Source organism: Cetorhinus maximus, chromosome 30, assembly GCF_964194155.1.
Source record: "Cetorhinus maximus chromosome 30, sCetMax3.hap1.1, whole genome shotgun sequence".
Taxonomy (NCBI): Eukaryota; Metazoa; Chordata; class Chondrichthyes; order Lamniformes; family Cetorhinidae; genus Cetorhinus; species Cetorhinus maximus.
Window position 1 is genome coordinate 19,971,501 of NC_135908.1, and position 16,510 is coordinate 19,988,010.

The 16,510-nt window shown below is 44.0% G+C and overlaps 1 protein-coding gene across 1 annotated transcript in view; it reads left to right on the forward strand.

Moving 5' to 3' along the window:
* Positions 1-16,510, forward strand: part of man2c1 (mannosidase, alpha, class 2C, member 1) — a 101,350-nt gene that overhangs the window by 48,806 nt on the left and 36,034 nt on the right. The window contains exons 10-13 of the mRNA XM_078532562.1: positions 1,708-1,824; positions 8,555-8,650; positions 13,653-13,798; positions 15,863-15,986. Coding sequence (XP_078388688.1) covers positions 1,708-1,824; positions 8,555-8,650; positions 13,653-13,798; positions 15,863-15,986 — 483 coding nt within the window. The remainder of the gene's footprint in view (positions 1-1,707; positions 1,825-8,554; positions 8,651-13,652; positions 13,799-15,862; positions 15,987-16,510) is intronic.

A 16,510-nucleotide genomic window follows, 5' to 3' on the forward strand; every position in this document is an offset into this window, starting at 1 on the left:
CTCAAATTTCAAACACTGCAGACATGTTTGCCCTCATGCAGCAGCTGTGACACATCACCTGTCCTGATATCCTTAATGTGTCCTAATTAACTATTTAATTATATATTTTACTTTTGTTTTTACATATTTTATTAACCTTGCCACCAGTTGCTAGACTATTTTGAACCTTAGGAATCGAATAAACCTTAGTCACTTACCAGATACTCTCCAAATAACTAGCTTCTTCTCCTTAAGCAGAGCACAACCGTGTGCTGGAGGCTGAGAAAGTTAGAAAGCAAAAGAGCACCTCTTTTCTTTCCTTCTCTAATTCCCTTAATTACCCAACTCCCAGCACTCTATTCCAAGTCGTACTTCTTGCAGTGAACCTTACCTAAAGCATCTCTTTTCCCCCTATCCACCAAATTCCCACTTTGAACCAAATTCCCAAATATCCTCATTTGGTCTCTGTCTCACAAAGGCCGACGTCACCCCTCGCTGATTGTGCGCATCTTACTTTTATGAAACGCTCTAAATGCTCTTCTGTCTCGTAACTTTTGGTTTCCCCCTCCTCCAAATGCCTTATCACTCGAAGACAGCAGTTTCTTTATTAAGTAACTTAGGTTATCACACTCTAAGCCTTGCCTCAGACAATCTAACTCAACAATTGGCAGTCATATTGGGCTAGATTTTCTAACAAATGTCTATAAATTGATTAAATGCTATGCCACATTGATATCTAAAACTAATATTTGACTGTATGCCAAACTGTGTCCTGTTCAACCTTTGATTTTAGAGTGAGCTAAGAATTCAATGAGTTATTTAGTTCCTACTACTAAGGGCTCAGGAATTTCCACGATGAACACAGCTATCCAAAAATGCATTATCTCTGCAATGTTCTTCATTATTTTTTAAATTGAAAGCTAGTGCTTCACAAAATTGTTAATAGAGCAGTTTTTCCTGCTCTTAATGGCCAACTAAGTGTGCACATTGAAACCTTGGCTTGCCAGAGTCTTTGACAATTCAGTCAATGGCTTGGTCTTAAAGGCAGAGAAATCATTCCAATCGGCTGGAATTTGCTGTAGATTTTCTGAGACAAGCCACTCAGTACAAGGCAGTCCCTGGCAAACAAGGTGCACAGCATGGTTTGTGGGATGGAGGACTGTAATGCCCCACTGTGTATGGTGGGGTTCTCATGTTGGTATAATTGCCCGTGGGCACCTGCAACCCTCTGGTCGCTTGCCCATGTGGCTATTCTTCCCGTGTCATTCCACTTCATTGTTGCAGCGGAGTTTGCTCCTGCCCTAGAAATACATAGAAGCTATAATTCGCAAACAGGCCATTGTCATTTACCCTCCTTACTGACTTGCACACAAGTGCTTCTACTGGGTATCATTGGATAACAAACAGGAGAGTTTCGGGTCATGTGGACTCGAAACATCGACTCTTTTCTTCTCCGCCGATGCTGCCAGACCTGCTGAGTTTTTCCAGGTAATTCTGTTCTTGTTTTGGATTTCCAACATCCGCAGTAGTTTTTTGTTTTTAAACAGGAGAGTTGTTTGGTTCTTGTCTTTTTGGCCATTGGCCGGTTTTAGTGCCACCTTTTCACCAGCACAAGCTAAGATCCTTCACAGGTTCAATACCAATGCCATTTGTACACTGAGCTATTTGCGGAGCTAAAAATTGTTACCAGTTACAAATTAAACATTTTCTTTCTCTCTTTTTAAATAGTTCTGGTTGCCAGATACATTTGGATATTCTGCCCAGCTGCCGCAGATTATGCAGGGGTGCGGTATCACACGCTTTCTAACTCAGAAACTCAGCTGGAACCTAGTGAATGAATTCCCGGTAAGTTGCTCGGTTCTGGTGGTAATCACATCGGGAGGTCCAAGTTGTTGTTTGGAGATTTTCAAAGTGCACATTAAAATAACTTTTGAAAATGTTTAGAAGTGTAAACCTGTGGAAATGTCATGTGAAAGCTGGTGGTACAGTCAGGACGGCGATTTACTCCTCATTACAATCATTCAAATATACCTATCAAGGGACTGCCTTGCAATTTAGACACTGAGTGGAACTTTGTGCGTGAGTGTCAGCATTTTGAAGAAGCAGGTATTGCCCTGATTAGCCCGGCTTTGGTGACTGAAACTAGTTTGTTTTCCGTTCTGTGGATGGAACTATGGGGGTGGGTGGATCAGATAATACGAACATCTCACACAACTTAAATGGCGCCCTAAGTTGGTGATGTTCACTGACGTAAAGGAATGGAAACATTAAAGGACAACAAAGGCCGGATGCACAATCTACTTTCCCTAAATCCAGCATCTCTTGGCTGAACAAGGCCACCAGCTCAGAGGTCCTGGAGTATTCTAATTCTACCAGCATACACTAAGCCATTGATGTCTGCGCTGGCTCGGGCAAGTTCATCAGATCAATGACATATACCCCAAAAACCTTCCGTAGGGCGAACTGGTCACTGGGTCAGCACCTGCTGGACGTCCAGGCCTCTGCTACAATTAGAGATATGAAGATGGCGGACATTGACACAGACAACTAGCAGGCAGTCACCAATGGCCATAACCTCTGGAGGCTGACTGCCTGGAGGGGCATTGGAAGTGACAAGGAGAAATGGAAAGCTCAGCCAGCCGAGAAGAGGGTGTTTAGCAGGATCCAAGCCAGTTGGTGAAGTCACAGGGCCTTGCTGGGAGAGTTTATTGACTTTGTTCAGTGTCAACACTCCTCACCACCTCCTAGTGTCCCACCTATCCCTTATTTATATGTGTTCAAATACCCATTACCTGTTTCCCTTAACAATGTGACCGATATTAACAAACCTTAACGATGTAATTGATAAATCATTGACAGAGGGCCCAGAGAAAACAGGCCAGGAAATCCTGCACCTTCTCTGCCCAGTGTAGCAAATGTGGTTGAGAGTTCCATGCCAGAGTGGGGCTCCTGAGCCCCACACCTGAACCAGTTGATGCTTAACACAGAGTTGACCACCAGGACGCAAACCATCGTCTCACAATATGGAAGGCTGCCAAAGAGAGTATCAGAATAGAATGCTTTATAGCACAAGTGTGATACTCGCACTCCTCAGAACTAGCTTCCTGAGTGAGACTAAATTTGTGTCACTCTAGCGTCTACATTTTGCGTTTTCATGCTGTAAATGTACCGGAATTGGGTTGAGACTGCCTCAACCTAATTTCTTATATGCTAGTATAGGATGTATTCTCTGACTTGAACTTTGTAAGGGCTCAGCATAAGATAGATGTGCCTAATTAGCCAGTGTTATATGCCAATATGCAACATTACCTTCCTGTTCTACACTATGATAGCATTTTGTGTAGTTACATAGGAAAAGGACTTAGGGACAGGAGTAGACCAATCAGCTCTTCGAGCCTGCCCTGCCATTCAATAAGATCATGGCTGATCTGTGGTCTCAACTCCACTTTCCTGTCTGCCCTTGACTCCCCTGTCTATAAAAAATCTGTCTATCTCAGCCTTGAATAAATTCAATGACCCACCCGCCACTGCTTCCTGGGGAAGAGAATTCCACAGACTGAGAGAGAAAAAGAAAGAATGAGAAAAAAAATTCTCCTCATTTCCATCTTAAAAGGGAGACCTCTTATTCTTAAACTGTGTCCCTCGTTCTAATCTTCCCCCACAAGTGGAAATATCCTCCCGGTATCAACCCTATCAAGTCCCCTCATGATCTTATATGTTTCAATAAGATCACCCCTCATTCTTCTAAGCTCCAATGGGTATAGGCCCAACCTGTTCAACCTTTCTTCCTAGGATAAGCCCTTCATCCCAGGAATGAGTCGAGTGAACCTTCTCTGAACTGCTTCTAATGCAGTTATATCTTTAGTCAAATAAGGAGACCAAAACTGTACATAGTGCTCCAGATGTGGCGTCACCAATTTCCTGTACAGCTGCAGTAAAACATTCCTACTTTTATATTCCATTCCCCTTACAATAAATGCAAACATTCCATTTGCCTTCCTAATAACTTGCTGTACCTGCAGACTGAGTTTTTGTGATTCATTAACCAGGGCACCCAGATCCCTCTGTACCACCGAGTTCTGCAATCCCTCTTTTCTTGAATTAGCCATTTTCTAATCCACTGGGACCCTTCCAGAATTGAAGGAATTTTGGAAGATCATAACCAATGCATCTACTATCTCTGCAGCCACTTCTTTTAAGACCCTAGGATGCAGGTCATCTGTTTCAGGGGACATGTCAGCCTTTAGGTCTAATAGTTTTCCCAGCACCTTTTCCCTAGCAATTTCTAGATAAATACAATAGTTTTGTGACAGCATTGTGTTTGCATTATGATTTAATTTACATAAGAAACTCAAGGGATACATTTTATACCCTGAACTGTACTACAGGTTCAAGTTTGACAGAACTCACTTGACCACACACCTGAAATGTTAACCTGTCCATTTCCTGCACACATACTGTTTGATTGGCTAAGTTTTACCAGCGTCTCTTACCTTTTTGTCACAATTTTCCATCGTCTACAGGGTTTTTCTATTTGTTTAAAGCAGTGTGAGCCTGCCCGCACACTCCAGGGAGTCGCACTCTGCTTCACTCCAGAGTCAGGTTGGGCCGTGATGCCGATTTACATAGTCAGTTTAGTGTTGGTGTGAAGCTGAAACTATTTTAGACCAGTGTTTTTTTTTATTCATTCATGGGATGTGGGCTTTGCTGGCTAGGCCAGCATTTTTTCCTCACCCCTAGTTGTCCTTGAGAAAGTGGTGGTGAGCTGCCTTCTTGAACTGCTGCAGTCCATGTGGTGTAGGTACACCCACAGTACTGTTAGGAAGGGAGTTCCAGGATTTTGACCCAGTGACAGTGAAGGAACGGCGATATATTTCCAAGTCAGGATGGTGAGTGACTTGGAAGGGAACTTCTAGGTGGTGGCTTTCCCATCTATCTGCTGCCCTTGTCCTTCTAGATGGTAGTGGTCGTGGGTTTGGAAGGTGCTGTCAAAGGAACCTTATTGAATTTCTGCAGTGCATCTTGTAGATGGTACACATTGCTGACACTGTGCATTGGTGGTGGTGGAGAGAGTGAATGTTTGTGGATGGGGTGCCAATCAAGGTGGCTGCTTTGCCCTGGATGGTGTCAAGCTTCTCGAGTGTTGTGGGAGCTGCACTCATCCAGGCAATTGGGGAGTATTCCATCACACTCCTGACTTGAGCCTTGATTATTGTGGACAGGCTTCGGGGAGCCAGGAGGTGAGTTACTCGTCGCATTATTCTGAGCCTCTGACCTGCTCATAGCCACAGTATTTCTATGGCTAGTCCAGTTCAGTTTCTGGTCAATGGTAACCCCCAGGATGTTGATAATGGGGAATTCAGTGATGGTAATGCCATTGAACATCAAGGGGCGATGGTTGAATTCTCTCTTGTTGCAGGTGGTCGTTGTCTGACACTTGTGTGGTGCGAATGTTACTTGCCACTTGTCAGCCCAAGCCTGGATTTTGTCCAGGTCTTGCTGCATTTGGACATAGACTGCTTCAGTATCTGAGGAGTCGCGAATGTTGCTGAACATTGTGCAATCATCAGCGAACATCCCCACTTCTGACCTTATGATGGAAGGAAGGTCATTGAAGAAGCAGCTGAAGATGATTGGCCGAGGACACTACCCTGAGGAACTCCTGCAGTGATGTCCTGGAGCTGAGATGACTGACCTCCAACAACCACAACCATCTTCCTTTGTACTAGGTATGACTCCAACCAGTGGAGAGTTTTCCCCCGATTCCCATTGACTCCAGTTTTGCTTGGGTTCCTTGCTGCCACACTCTGTCAAATACTGCCATGGTGTCAATGGCAGTCACTCTTACCACAGCTCGAAAGTTCAGCTCTTTTGTCCATGTTTGAACCAAGGCTGTAATGAGGTCAGGAGCTGAATGGCCCTGGTGGAACCCAAAGTGGGCATCAGTGAGCAGGTCATTGCTAAGCAAGTGCCATTTGATAGCACCGTTGATGACCCCTTCCATTACTGATAATGGAGAGTAGACTGATGGGGCAGTAATTGGCCAGGTTGGATTTGATCTGCTTTTTGTGTACAGGACATAACTGGATAATTTTCCACATAGCTGGTGCCAGTGTTGTAGCTTTACTGGAACAGCTTGGCTAGGGGCGTGGCAAGTTCTGGAGCACAAGTCTTCAGTACTATTGTTGGAATATTGTCAGGGACCATAGCCATTGCAGTATCCAGTGCCTTCAGCCGTTTCTTGATATCCCGTGGAGGAATCGAATTGGCTGAAGACTGGCATCTGTGATGCTGGGGACCTCCAGATGAGACCGAGATGGATCATCCACTCAGCACTTCTGGCTGAAGATTGTTGCAAATGCTTCAGCCTTACCTTTTGCACTGATGTGCTGGGCTCCTCCATCATTGAGGATGGGGATATTTGTGGAGCCTCCTCCTCTACTGAGTTGTTTAAGTGTCCATCACCATTCACGACTGGATGTGGCAGGACTGCAGAACTTAGACCTGATCTGTTGGTTGTGGGATCGCTTAGCTCTGTCTATCGCATGCTGCTTATGCTGTTTGGCACGCAAGTAGTCCTGTGTTATAGCTTCCCCAGGTTGACACCTCATTTTTAGGTGTGCCTGGTGCTGCTCCTGGCATACCCTCCTACACTCTTCATTGAACCAGGGTTGATCCCCTGGCTTGATGGTAATGGTAGAGTGGGGGATATGCCGTGCCATGAGGTTACGGATTGTGTTCAAGTACAATTCTGCTGCTGCTGATGGCCCACAGCGCCTCATAGACTCCTAGTCTTGAGTTGCTAGATCTGTTTGAAATCTATCCCATTTAGCACGGTGGTAATGCCACACAATCGATGGAGGGTATCCTCAATGTGAAGCTGGGACTTTGTCTTTACAACGACTGTGTGGTGGTCACTGCTCCTGATACTCTCATGGACAGATGCATCTGCGGCAGGCAGGTTGGTGAGGATGAGGTCAAGTATGTTTTTCCCTCTTGTTGGTTCCCTCACCACCTGCTGCAGACCCAGTCTAGCAGCTATGTCATTTAGGATTCGGCCAGCTCGGTCAGTAGTGGTGCTACTGAGCCACGCTTGGTGATGGACATTGAAGTCCCCCACCCAGAGTACATTCTGTGCCCTTGCCACCCTCAGTACTTCCTTCAAGTGGCGTTCAACATGGAGGAGCGCTGATTCATCAGCTGAGGGAGGGTGGTACGTGGTAGTCAGCAGGAGGTTTCCTTGCCCATGTTTCACCTGATGCCATGAGACTTCATGGGGCCCGGAGTCGATGTTGAGGGCTCCCAGGGCAACTCCATCCCGACTGTACACCACTGTGCCGCCACCTCTGCTGGGCCTGTCCAGTATTAAACTTGTCTGGTATATGCACCCTTAGAGTTTGATTTAGTTAAAAAAAAATTTTTTAAAACTTCAGGATTTCTTCACTATTATTTCCCTTTCCTCTCTCTTTCCTCATCCTCTCAGGAAGCTTTGTCTCTTTGCTAGAGAGTAGTGACATGCATGCTCGACATAATCTGCCTCACCCAAGTAGTCATGCCTTGTATGTGAGGCTGGATGGTGAGCGTCTGCAGTCTTTTTGACTGTGGGAGACATTGCACTAAGGCCCAATCTTGTCTGTGCTCACAGTCTGCTCCATGTGTTTTGAGCGGGGGTGTTGGGTTGGTGGTCAGTATCAGAAACTGGTTGGTTTACCCTCCCTAACCTGGGTGCGCTGAAGCCAGTTATATTTAATAGATCATAGTGTTCAACACAGACTGGGGATCCAGATTGATAAAGGATTAAATTATGAGATCAGGGCGCATAAACTTTGCATGTAACCTGTTAAAGTTAGAAGATTGATGCGTGATCTGATGAAAATGTTAAAAGGGTTGAGAGGGTAGATATGGAGAAACTCTTTCCTGTGGGTGAGAGGGTCCTGGACAAAGGGGCGTAGCCGTAAAATTAGGGGCAGGCCATCCGGAGGTGAAATTCGGGAGCATTTCTTCACAAAAAAGGGTAATGGAGATGTGGAACTCTCTTCCCCCAGAAGGCTGTGGATAGTGGGGGTGAATTTGAACTTTCAAGATCAAGATTGATGGATTTTTTTAATTCAGTGAGGGTGTTGAGGGATAGGCAAAAAAAAAAATGGATTTGTGGTGCAGATTAGCCTGAATCTAATTAAATGGAGGAGCAGACTTGAGGGACTAAATGGCTTAGTAATAACATCACTGTCTATGGGATCTTCAGCACCTGCATGGATCACTTGCTCATTATCTAATGAGTTGCTCAATTGGAAGAGTTCCTACTTTGGAAATGTTGATGTTCGTCTGGAAGCATCTGTGTAGAGAGCAACTGGAAGGTTTGCTTTGTATCAGGATCTGAAACATGTGCATAAATATATCAGATCCTAACTGCTGCCATCCACCAATGTTTTTCCTGTTTTCATTTTTGGATTTATTGTACTTTGGTTATTTTGGCACTGATGTTGAACTTGTAAATGCTTCTGCCTCAATTTCTTTGTCATGTCAAGTAATACTTGTTCATCTTTCTCTCTGGTGTTCTTGCCAACCTTCACAGCATCACACATTCTTTTGGGAGGGAATTGATGGCTCCAGGGTCCTGACCCATTTTCCACCTGGCAACTCCTATGGACTGAAATGCACGGTAGAAGAAGTAAGTATGTGGTGAACTTCAATCTTAACAGTACAGAGGAAAGGTCAAATATAATGACGTTTGGAGCAGATGGACTTTTTTTCCTCTCTTTGTTTGAAATGAGATTTTCACTCAAAGCCGTAGAAGCAATAAAGACACCCTGGAAGCGCCTTGCCCAGAGAGTTTATAGAATAGATTAGGCCTCATGATGTCCATTCATTGTGAAAGATCTCAAGCGTACAGGTGGATCCCCTGTAATCTCTCTCCAAGGCCACCTTTGCGTTCATATAACCTTAGAGCAGCAAGCGCTCAGAGAAACTCCCTCCCAGTGGAACATATGCCCCCTGGACCTGTAGGTCGAGGTTCCAGCCAGGTCCAGAAGCAGACCTATGCGGAGGTCGTCCAATCCACTTTTTATTTTTCGCTTTCTCATCAGAATCTCATTCTGCGCACCTCCTGATCTGTGAAGTCATAAAGGAACATGTTGCACCAATCCTGTGCTTTAAAACTGGATGTCAACTCTGGAACCAGTGGACGCTTTGACCACTGCTGTAGTGAACACTATGGAAATTAAGTCATTACCTTTGACACGTAGTGTAAACAGAAACCTGCCAGCAGATTACTTGGCTGCTACAGCAAAACAACAACAACTTGTAATAATATAGCACCTTCAATGTAGCAAGACAGGAGCATCATCAGACAAAATTCGGCACCAAACCACATCTAGGGGAATGGTAGCATAGTGGTAACGTTACTGGACTGGTAATCCAGAGGCCTGGTCTAATGCTCCAGAGACATCGGTTGAAATTCCACTGCAGCAGCTGGGGGAATTTAAACTTGATTAATTAATAAACCTGGAATAAAATGCTAGTCTCGTTAATGACGATCATGAAACTACCAGATTGTCGTAAAAATCCACCTAGTTCACTAATGTCTTTCAGAGGAGGATATCCACCAACCTTACTGGGCCGAGGTGTCAGCTGTGGCTCAGTTCATAGCACCCTCGCCTTTGAATCAGAGGGTTGTGGGTTCATGTCCCACTCCCGGAAACCAAGAACTGTGATTGTACTCGAAAAGAGTTGCAATCTGTGACTGTTGATAACTCGAAAGAGTATCCTTACTGGGCCTGGCCTATGTAGGATATACGGCACAGAAACAGGCCATTCAGCCCAACCGGTTCATTGTGGGTGTTTATGTTCCACTCAAACCTCCTCCCAACTTTAGTCACCTAAATCTATCATCACAGTCCTCTATTCGCTTCTCCCTCATATGTTTGTTTAGCCTCCCTTTAGATGCATCCATACTGTTTGCTTCAACCATTCCCTGTGAATTCCACATTCTCAACAATCTTTGGACAAAGATGTTTCTACTGAATTCCCTACTGGATTTCTTGGTGACTATCTCATATTGATGGTCTCTAGCTCTGCGCTTCCCCACGAGGGGAAACATTCTCTCAGCCTGCACTCTATCAAAATCTTTCACAATTTTAAAGATCTCTATTAGGTCACCCCACAGCCACCTTTTTTTCAAGAGAAGAGCGACCCGGCCTGTCAATCCTTTCCTGATATCTATACATTTCTGGTTTCATCCTTGTAAATATTCCCTGCACCCTCTCCAGTGCCTCTATACTGTTCTATAATATGGCGACCACAACTGCACAGAGCACCCTAACCAAGACTCGACACAAGTTTACTATAACTTCCCTACTTGTCAATTTTGTCCCTCTAGAATTAAAGCCTTGATTTGCTTTTTTAATTGCCTTGTTTATGTGACTCCAATGTGGTTGACTCTTAAGTGCCCTCTGAAATGGTGTAGCAAGCCACTCAGTTACATCAGACCGCTGTGGAAATAAAAAGCAGTGTGGTGTACCTACACCACCTAGATTGCAGAGGTTCACCACCACCTTTTCAAGGGCAACTAGAGATGTACAATAAATGCTGGCCTTGTCAGCAATGCTAATATGCAAGTAAAAAGAACAGGTGCCCACAAGCTTGGCGAAAGAGGTAAGTTTTAAGGAAGATTCTAATGGAGAGAGGGTTAGAGAGGTCTGGTTTAGGAAAGGACTTCCAGAGTTTGGGTCCTTGACAGCTAAAGGCACAGCCTCCAGCGATGGAGCAAAGGCAATTGGGGGTGCACAAGAGGCCAGAATTGGAGGAGGCAGAGATCTTGGAGGGTTGTAGGATAGGAGGTTACAGAGATGGGGAGAGATGAGGCCATAGAGCAATTTGAGGCATTGCTGGACTGCAAACCAATGTAGGTCAGAGAAGTAACTCCTTCATATAAAGATAATCATTGTTCCCTCATACCACATAATTTTCCTCAGTTGGAAGCAAATATTTGCTGCTAGTGTTTCACGACTGCAGCTTTGTGTGCAGGTATTTTAAAGTGCACCGACATGAGTGGGCTATTTTTATTTTCTATTTTGGTGTCTTGTAGGAAAAATCCAACCCTCTACAAGCAGATTGCAGCAATGTGTTGTCGCACTGACCTATAATAGTTTGTCTTAATGTTTAATTATCTGCTGGGAAGGAGAGGTCCTTTCAAACACTTACGGCAAAACTGGGAGAAAAACCAGAACAGCCTTTATGTTTTGTAATTCTATAAGCCTGAAGGAATACATCTGACATAAGTGCATTGACTAGCAAGAGGGAATCAATTGCAATTAGGGATGGTCAATAAGTGCTGGCCTAGCCAGCGATGCCCACATTACATGAATGAATAAAAAAAAAAAATTTGCTCTTAAAAGGTTAAAAGGACAGTCCAGATGTCAAGACTTCTAAGTCTCTGTCTCCTTGCTGGGCACATTGATCTACAAGGATGCTTTTGAAATTTGACAAAGGCTGTATTAATTAGCTCAGGGTTAGTTGAAGCACCCTGCTACAATGCTGTCTACCTCGTGCGCTTTGTTTACTGTGTCCTGGTGTTTGAAGTATCGAGCTTTCACTTTCCAAAGGAGGAACTAAATTTGAATGCTTTCAAATTCAGCATAGTTGCTTTGCATAGCCATTTGCTTCATGAGTCATGTTGAGGCCAATTCAAGGCCATTGTTTTTTTTTACACGTGGAGTGAGAGATCATACAAAATCTAAGAAAAGCTTAATCCGCCTCTCAGAATGGTGCTGTCTAGCAAATACCAATTTTTATTCAAATTATATTTTCACAACTTGACAGCAGGAGGAGCTTTGATTGTTTTGCTCTAAAAATGGAATTGTAAGTATTCCACTGAAGAAGTAAACATGTCTTGAATTATTTTTAAAAATTGACTCCTAATTCATTATTTTGATAAATCGTGAGAGTTTGAAATATTTGCTTACGTTAATTATTAAAACATTCATCAAAATGTGTATGGTTGTTAGGGGTAGGCAGGTCACATTGAGATCAGCCATGATCTTATTGAATGACGGAGCAGGAATGAGGGGCCAAGTGGTCTACTCCTAATTCATATTTGTATGTTCATACAAAGTATACACAGCAGTGACTTATAAACTACAACAGTGTAAAGGGAGCTTTACTCCATATCCAACTCCGTATCTGCCCTGGGAGCGTTTGATGGGACACGATAGAGGGAGCTTTACTCTGTATCTAACCCTGTGCTTTGTCTGCCCTGGGAGTATTTGATGGGAGTGTAGAGGAATTTTTACTCTGTATCTAACCCTGTGCTTTGTCTGTCCTGGGAGTATTTGATGGGAGTGTAGAGGGAGCTTTACTCTGTATCTAACCCTGTGCTTTGTCTGTCCTGGGAGTATTTGATGAGAGTGTAGAGGAAGCTTTACTCTGTATCTAACCCTGTGCTTTGTCTGCCCTGGGAGTATTTGATGGGAGTGTAGAGGAAGCTTTACTCTGTATCTAACCCTGTGCTTTGTCTGTCCTGGGAGTATTTGGTGGGAGTGTAGAGGAAGCTTTACTCTGTATCTAACCCTGTGCTTTGTCTGCCCTGGGAGTATTTGATGGGAGTGTAGAGGAAGCTTTACTCTGTATCTAACCCTGTGCTTTGTCTGTCCTGGGAGTATTTGATGGGAGTGTAGAGGAAGCTTTACTCTGTATCGAAGTAACCATGCTATTTCTGCCCTGGGAGTGTTTGATGGGCCAGTGTAAAGGGAGCTTTGTTCTGTGTCTAACATGCTGTATCTGAAATACTGTAAAATGTTTTCAACCCCTAGACTTAAGCCATCAAAAAAAAACCATAAACGTTTGTGCTGTGCTGATTAAAACATTTACTCCTTTGCTGTGTACAATCCATTCTCGTCATTTTCACCACATTTAATTTAGCCTTCACAGAAATGTTTGGTACAACCTTGAACTCCAGTTTTCTGATTGGCCAGTGGTTTTTGTTTTGGGGGTTCCTTTTCAAATTGTATTTTATTTCCTCCTTTCCTTCTTTCGCACCAGTTTAGAGAGTGGGCACTGCTCCCAGATCTCTGTAACTCTGCCATTGAAACAGTTCATGAAGATTACATTTCCTCTCAGATTTTGGCTGCTTCTCTATGAGTAAAGCATCTTGTTCCCTTTTGACCGTGCAGCTAAGATCAGGAACTCCATGCAGCAGGAGGGAGGAGGTGCTTAAGGAATTGAATTTGTATCTTTTATGCTTTGCCAGTCATTTTGGAGTTTCAGTGCCTTGCCTTACAACTGTTGGCCTGTGTTCTTCCGGCTCTGGGCTCTTGTATATCCCCTCCACTTCATCCATTGCACTATTGGCGGCCACACCTTCAGCCATATAGGTTTTAAGCTCTGAAATTTCCTCCCAAAACCCCTCTACATCTCTCTTCTCCTTTAAGATGCTCTTTAAAACTTACCTCTTTGAACCAAGCTTTTCTCCACCTCGCCTAACGTTGCTGTCTTTGACTTGGTGTCACATTTTGCCTCATTAAACCCCTGTGAAGAGCCTTAGGAGGGTGTTCAACGTTACAGCCACTACTTGGTCACAACACTGCTGCATTTCCAAATTACAGAAACCATTTTGTCCTGAGTCTTGCCCCAAAGGACTTAACCAGTTTGAAGAAACTTTTTTCCCTCTGTTGCAGCTGCTGCATACAGTTAAAAATAACAAGGACAAAGGTCGTGTAAATGACAGTGCGTTCCTATTTGGGTTTGGAGATGGGGGAGGTGGACCTACACAAGACATGTTGGATCGACTACAGAGAGTTCAGGACACAGATGGGCTTCCCAGGTCAGGGAATAAACACTGTTTATAAAAGTCTTGTACGTTTCTGACTAACTTCCCGTTTTAGTCTGGCTGAAAGGACTCGTTACTCATGCCTCTTTATGTTCCTGTCATTATGTCAAGTTGTGTGCAAAATATGTTTCGTGAATGTAAAATAATTTTTAAAATTCTGCATGCAGCATTTAAAAAGTCACAATTGCTTGTGGTTTAGGAGACCCAAGCTCCCGTGTATGTGTGTAACCCTTGCCCTGCTGAGTTCCTGTTCTCAGCAATGCTGCTAAGGAGGATAGAGCAGAGAACAAGCCATTATTGTGATATGCTAGCAACCTAGGCAATAGCCTTTGAGATGTGGATTTCACAGTAGATTTACTGCGGACCATCCATTCTGCAATAGCAGTAGATGACGTGAGGATTGAAGTAATAGGAAAAGAACAGAAGACTTTGCAAAGAGACTTGTCCTCTGGAGGGGTTGGCTGCAGGAAAGAAGCTAGGCTTCTTGGATGGTGCAGTGGATCCGCAGATTTTGTGTCAAACATTTTCTAGCCATTGTTATATTGCATTTGAATGTGCCAAATGTATCATAAGTGAGAAAGAAAGCCAGTCACTTCGCGTTGGTTTTTCTGATCTCAATAACTTGGAATCTCCCAAAGGCATGTTTCCAGAGATTAAAAGCCGCTCCCCAATCTAGAGGAGTGACCCGCAGCATTAGGCCTCTGATACCATGGTGTTCTCCACAGGTTGTATCTGAGCAGAGCTGTTAAAGGAACATGGCAGTTAAAGCACAATTTCATCTTACCTACTGAACATCTCAACACGTCCACACAACCGGTAAACAAATAATCAGCTACTTGGTCCTTGTGTATTGGGTGCATCACACTTTTTAAATATACCCATAGCACAAATTCTTGTTGCGCTTCTGATCTCTCATCATTTCTCTAGAAATGCAGAATATGCTGCCTAATTATTTCTGCATCCTGCAACTCACTCTGAGTAATACCAAGGAAAATCCACTGTACACACAAAAGGGCTGATTTCTTTGAGTGCCCTGACAGTGATCATCCTGCCCGGATAGAGGCTAGGCTCATCTCTGGAGGGAAAAGAGCTGGGTGGGTGAGTGGTCCTTGGTCATTTATAGAATCACTTACAGCACAGGGGGCGGCCATTCGGCCCATCAAGTTCATGCCAGATCACCGCAGAGCAGTCCTGCAAGATTTTTTCCGACAAATGCCCATCCAATTTCCTTTTGAAATCATCGATTGTTTCCGCTTACACCACCCTAATTTCAAAAGCAGGAATAAGAATGACCCCAGAGCTATCCCTAGGGTTATTGCCATGTCTGCTGTGGCTCAGTGAATGGCACTCTCGCCACTGAGCCAGAAGGTTGTAGGTTCAAGGCCCCCTCCACTTGAGCACAAAAAAAATCAAAGCTGAAGCCCCAATGCAGTACTGAGGGAATGCTCCACTGTCAGAGCGAGATGCTGTCTTCTGGATGAGATGTTAAGATAATTATAAGGTAATTATTAATAAATAGAATAGGGAATTCGGGAGAAAATCATGGAGAGTGGTTAAGATCAGAATGTGGAACTTGTGACTATAAGGAGTAATTGAGGTAAATGGCTTAGATGCATTTAAGAGGAAGCTAAATAAGCATATGGGAGAAAAAGGAATAGAAAAGTAGGTCGATAGGGTTAGATGAGAAAGGGTGGGAGGAGGTTTGTGTGGTTCCTCAACCCAGGCACGGACTTGTTATGCTGAATGGCTTGTTTCCGTGCTCTAAATACTTGTAATAACACAAGAGTTGCCAACTAGGCTTTTCCTATTTAAAATTAACCAGTCACGCTATGCTCATAAAAACCCAGGCTCTTGTAGCTGAGGCCTATTCAAGGTCAGTAAATTGCTGACCTCGTGAACCAAGCCAGAAGAATTCATGAAATGTTTTGATTTCTTTTATCTATATTTTTTAAAAAAGTATCTATAACAAGGCTTGGTGTTTGAAGACATTTTTATGTAAGTTATGTATGAAAGATTAACCCTATCTTGCTAGCTACTAATAGATACTCTCTGTCTCAGGGTGAAACAGTCCAGCCCAGAGACCTTCTTCTCAATCCTGGAAGCGGACACCACAATGCTCTGTACCTGGGTTGGTGAACTCTTCTTGGAACTGCACAATGGCACCTATACTTCCCAGGCAAAGGTGGGAATCTTTGTAATTTTTAGTTTTTAAGTACCATGGGGACTGGACTGGTAATCCAGAGGCCCTGGCTAATGCTGTGGGGATACTGTTACAGGCCCTGGCTAATGCTGTGGGGATACTGTTACAGAGGCCCTGGCTAATGCTGTGGGGATACTGTTACAGAGGCCCTGGCTAATGCTGTGGGGATACTGTTACAGGCCCTGGCTAATGCTGTGGGGTTACTGTTACAGGCCCTGGCTAATGCTGTGGGGATACTGTTACAGGCCCTGGCTAATGCTGTGGGGATACTGTTACAGGCCCTGGCTAATGCTGTGGGGATACTGTTACAAATCCCACCACAGCAGCTGGTGGAATTTAAATTCAATGAATTGATAAATCTAAAATCAAAAGCTAGAATCAGTAATGGTGACCATCAAACCGTGGATTGTTGTAAAAACCCATCCGGCTCACTAATGTCCTTTAGGGAAGAGAACCTGGCCTCCATGTGACTCCAGACCTTTGTGACTCTTAACAGCCCTCTGAAA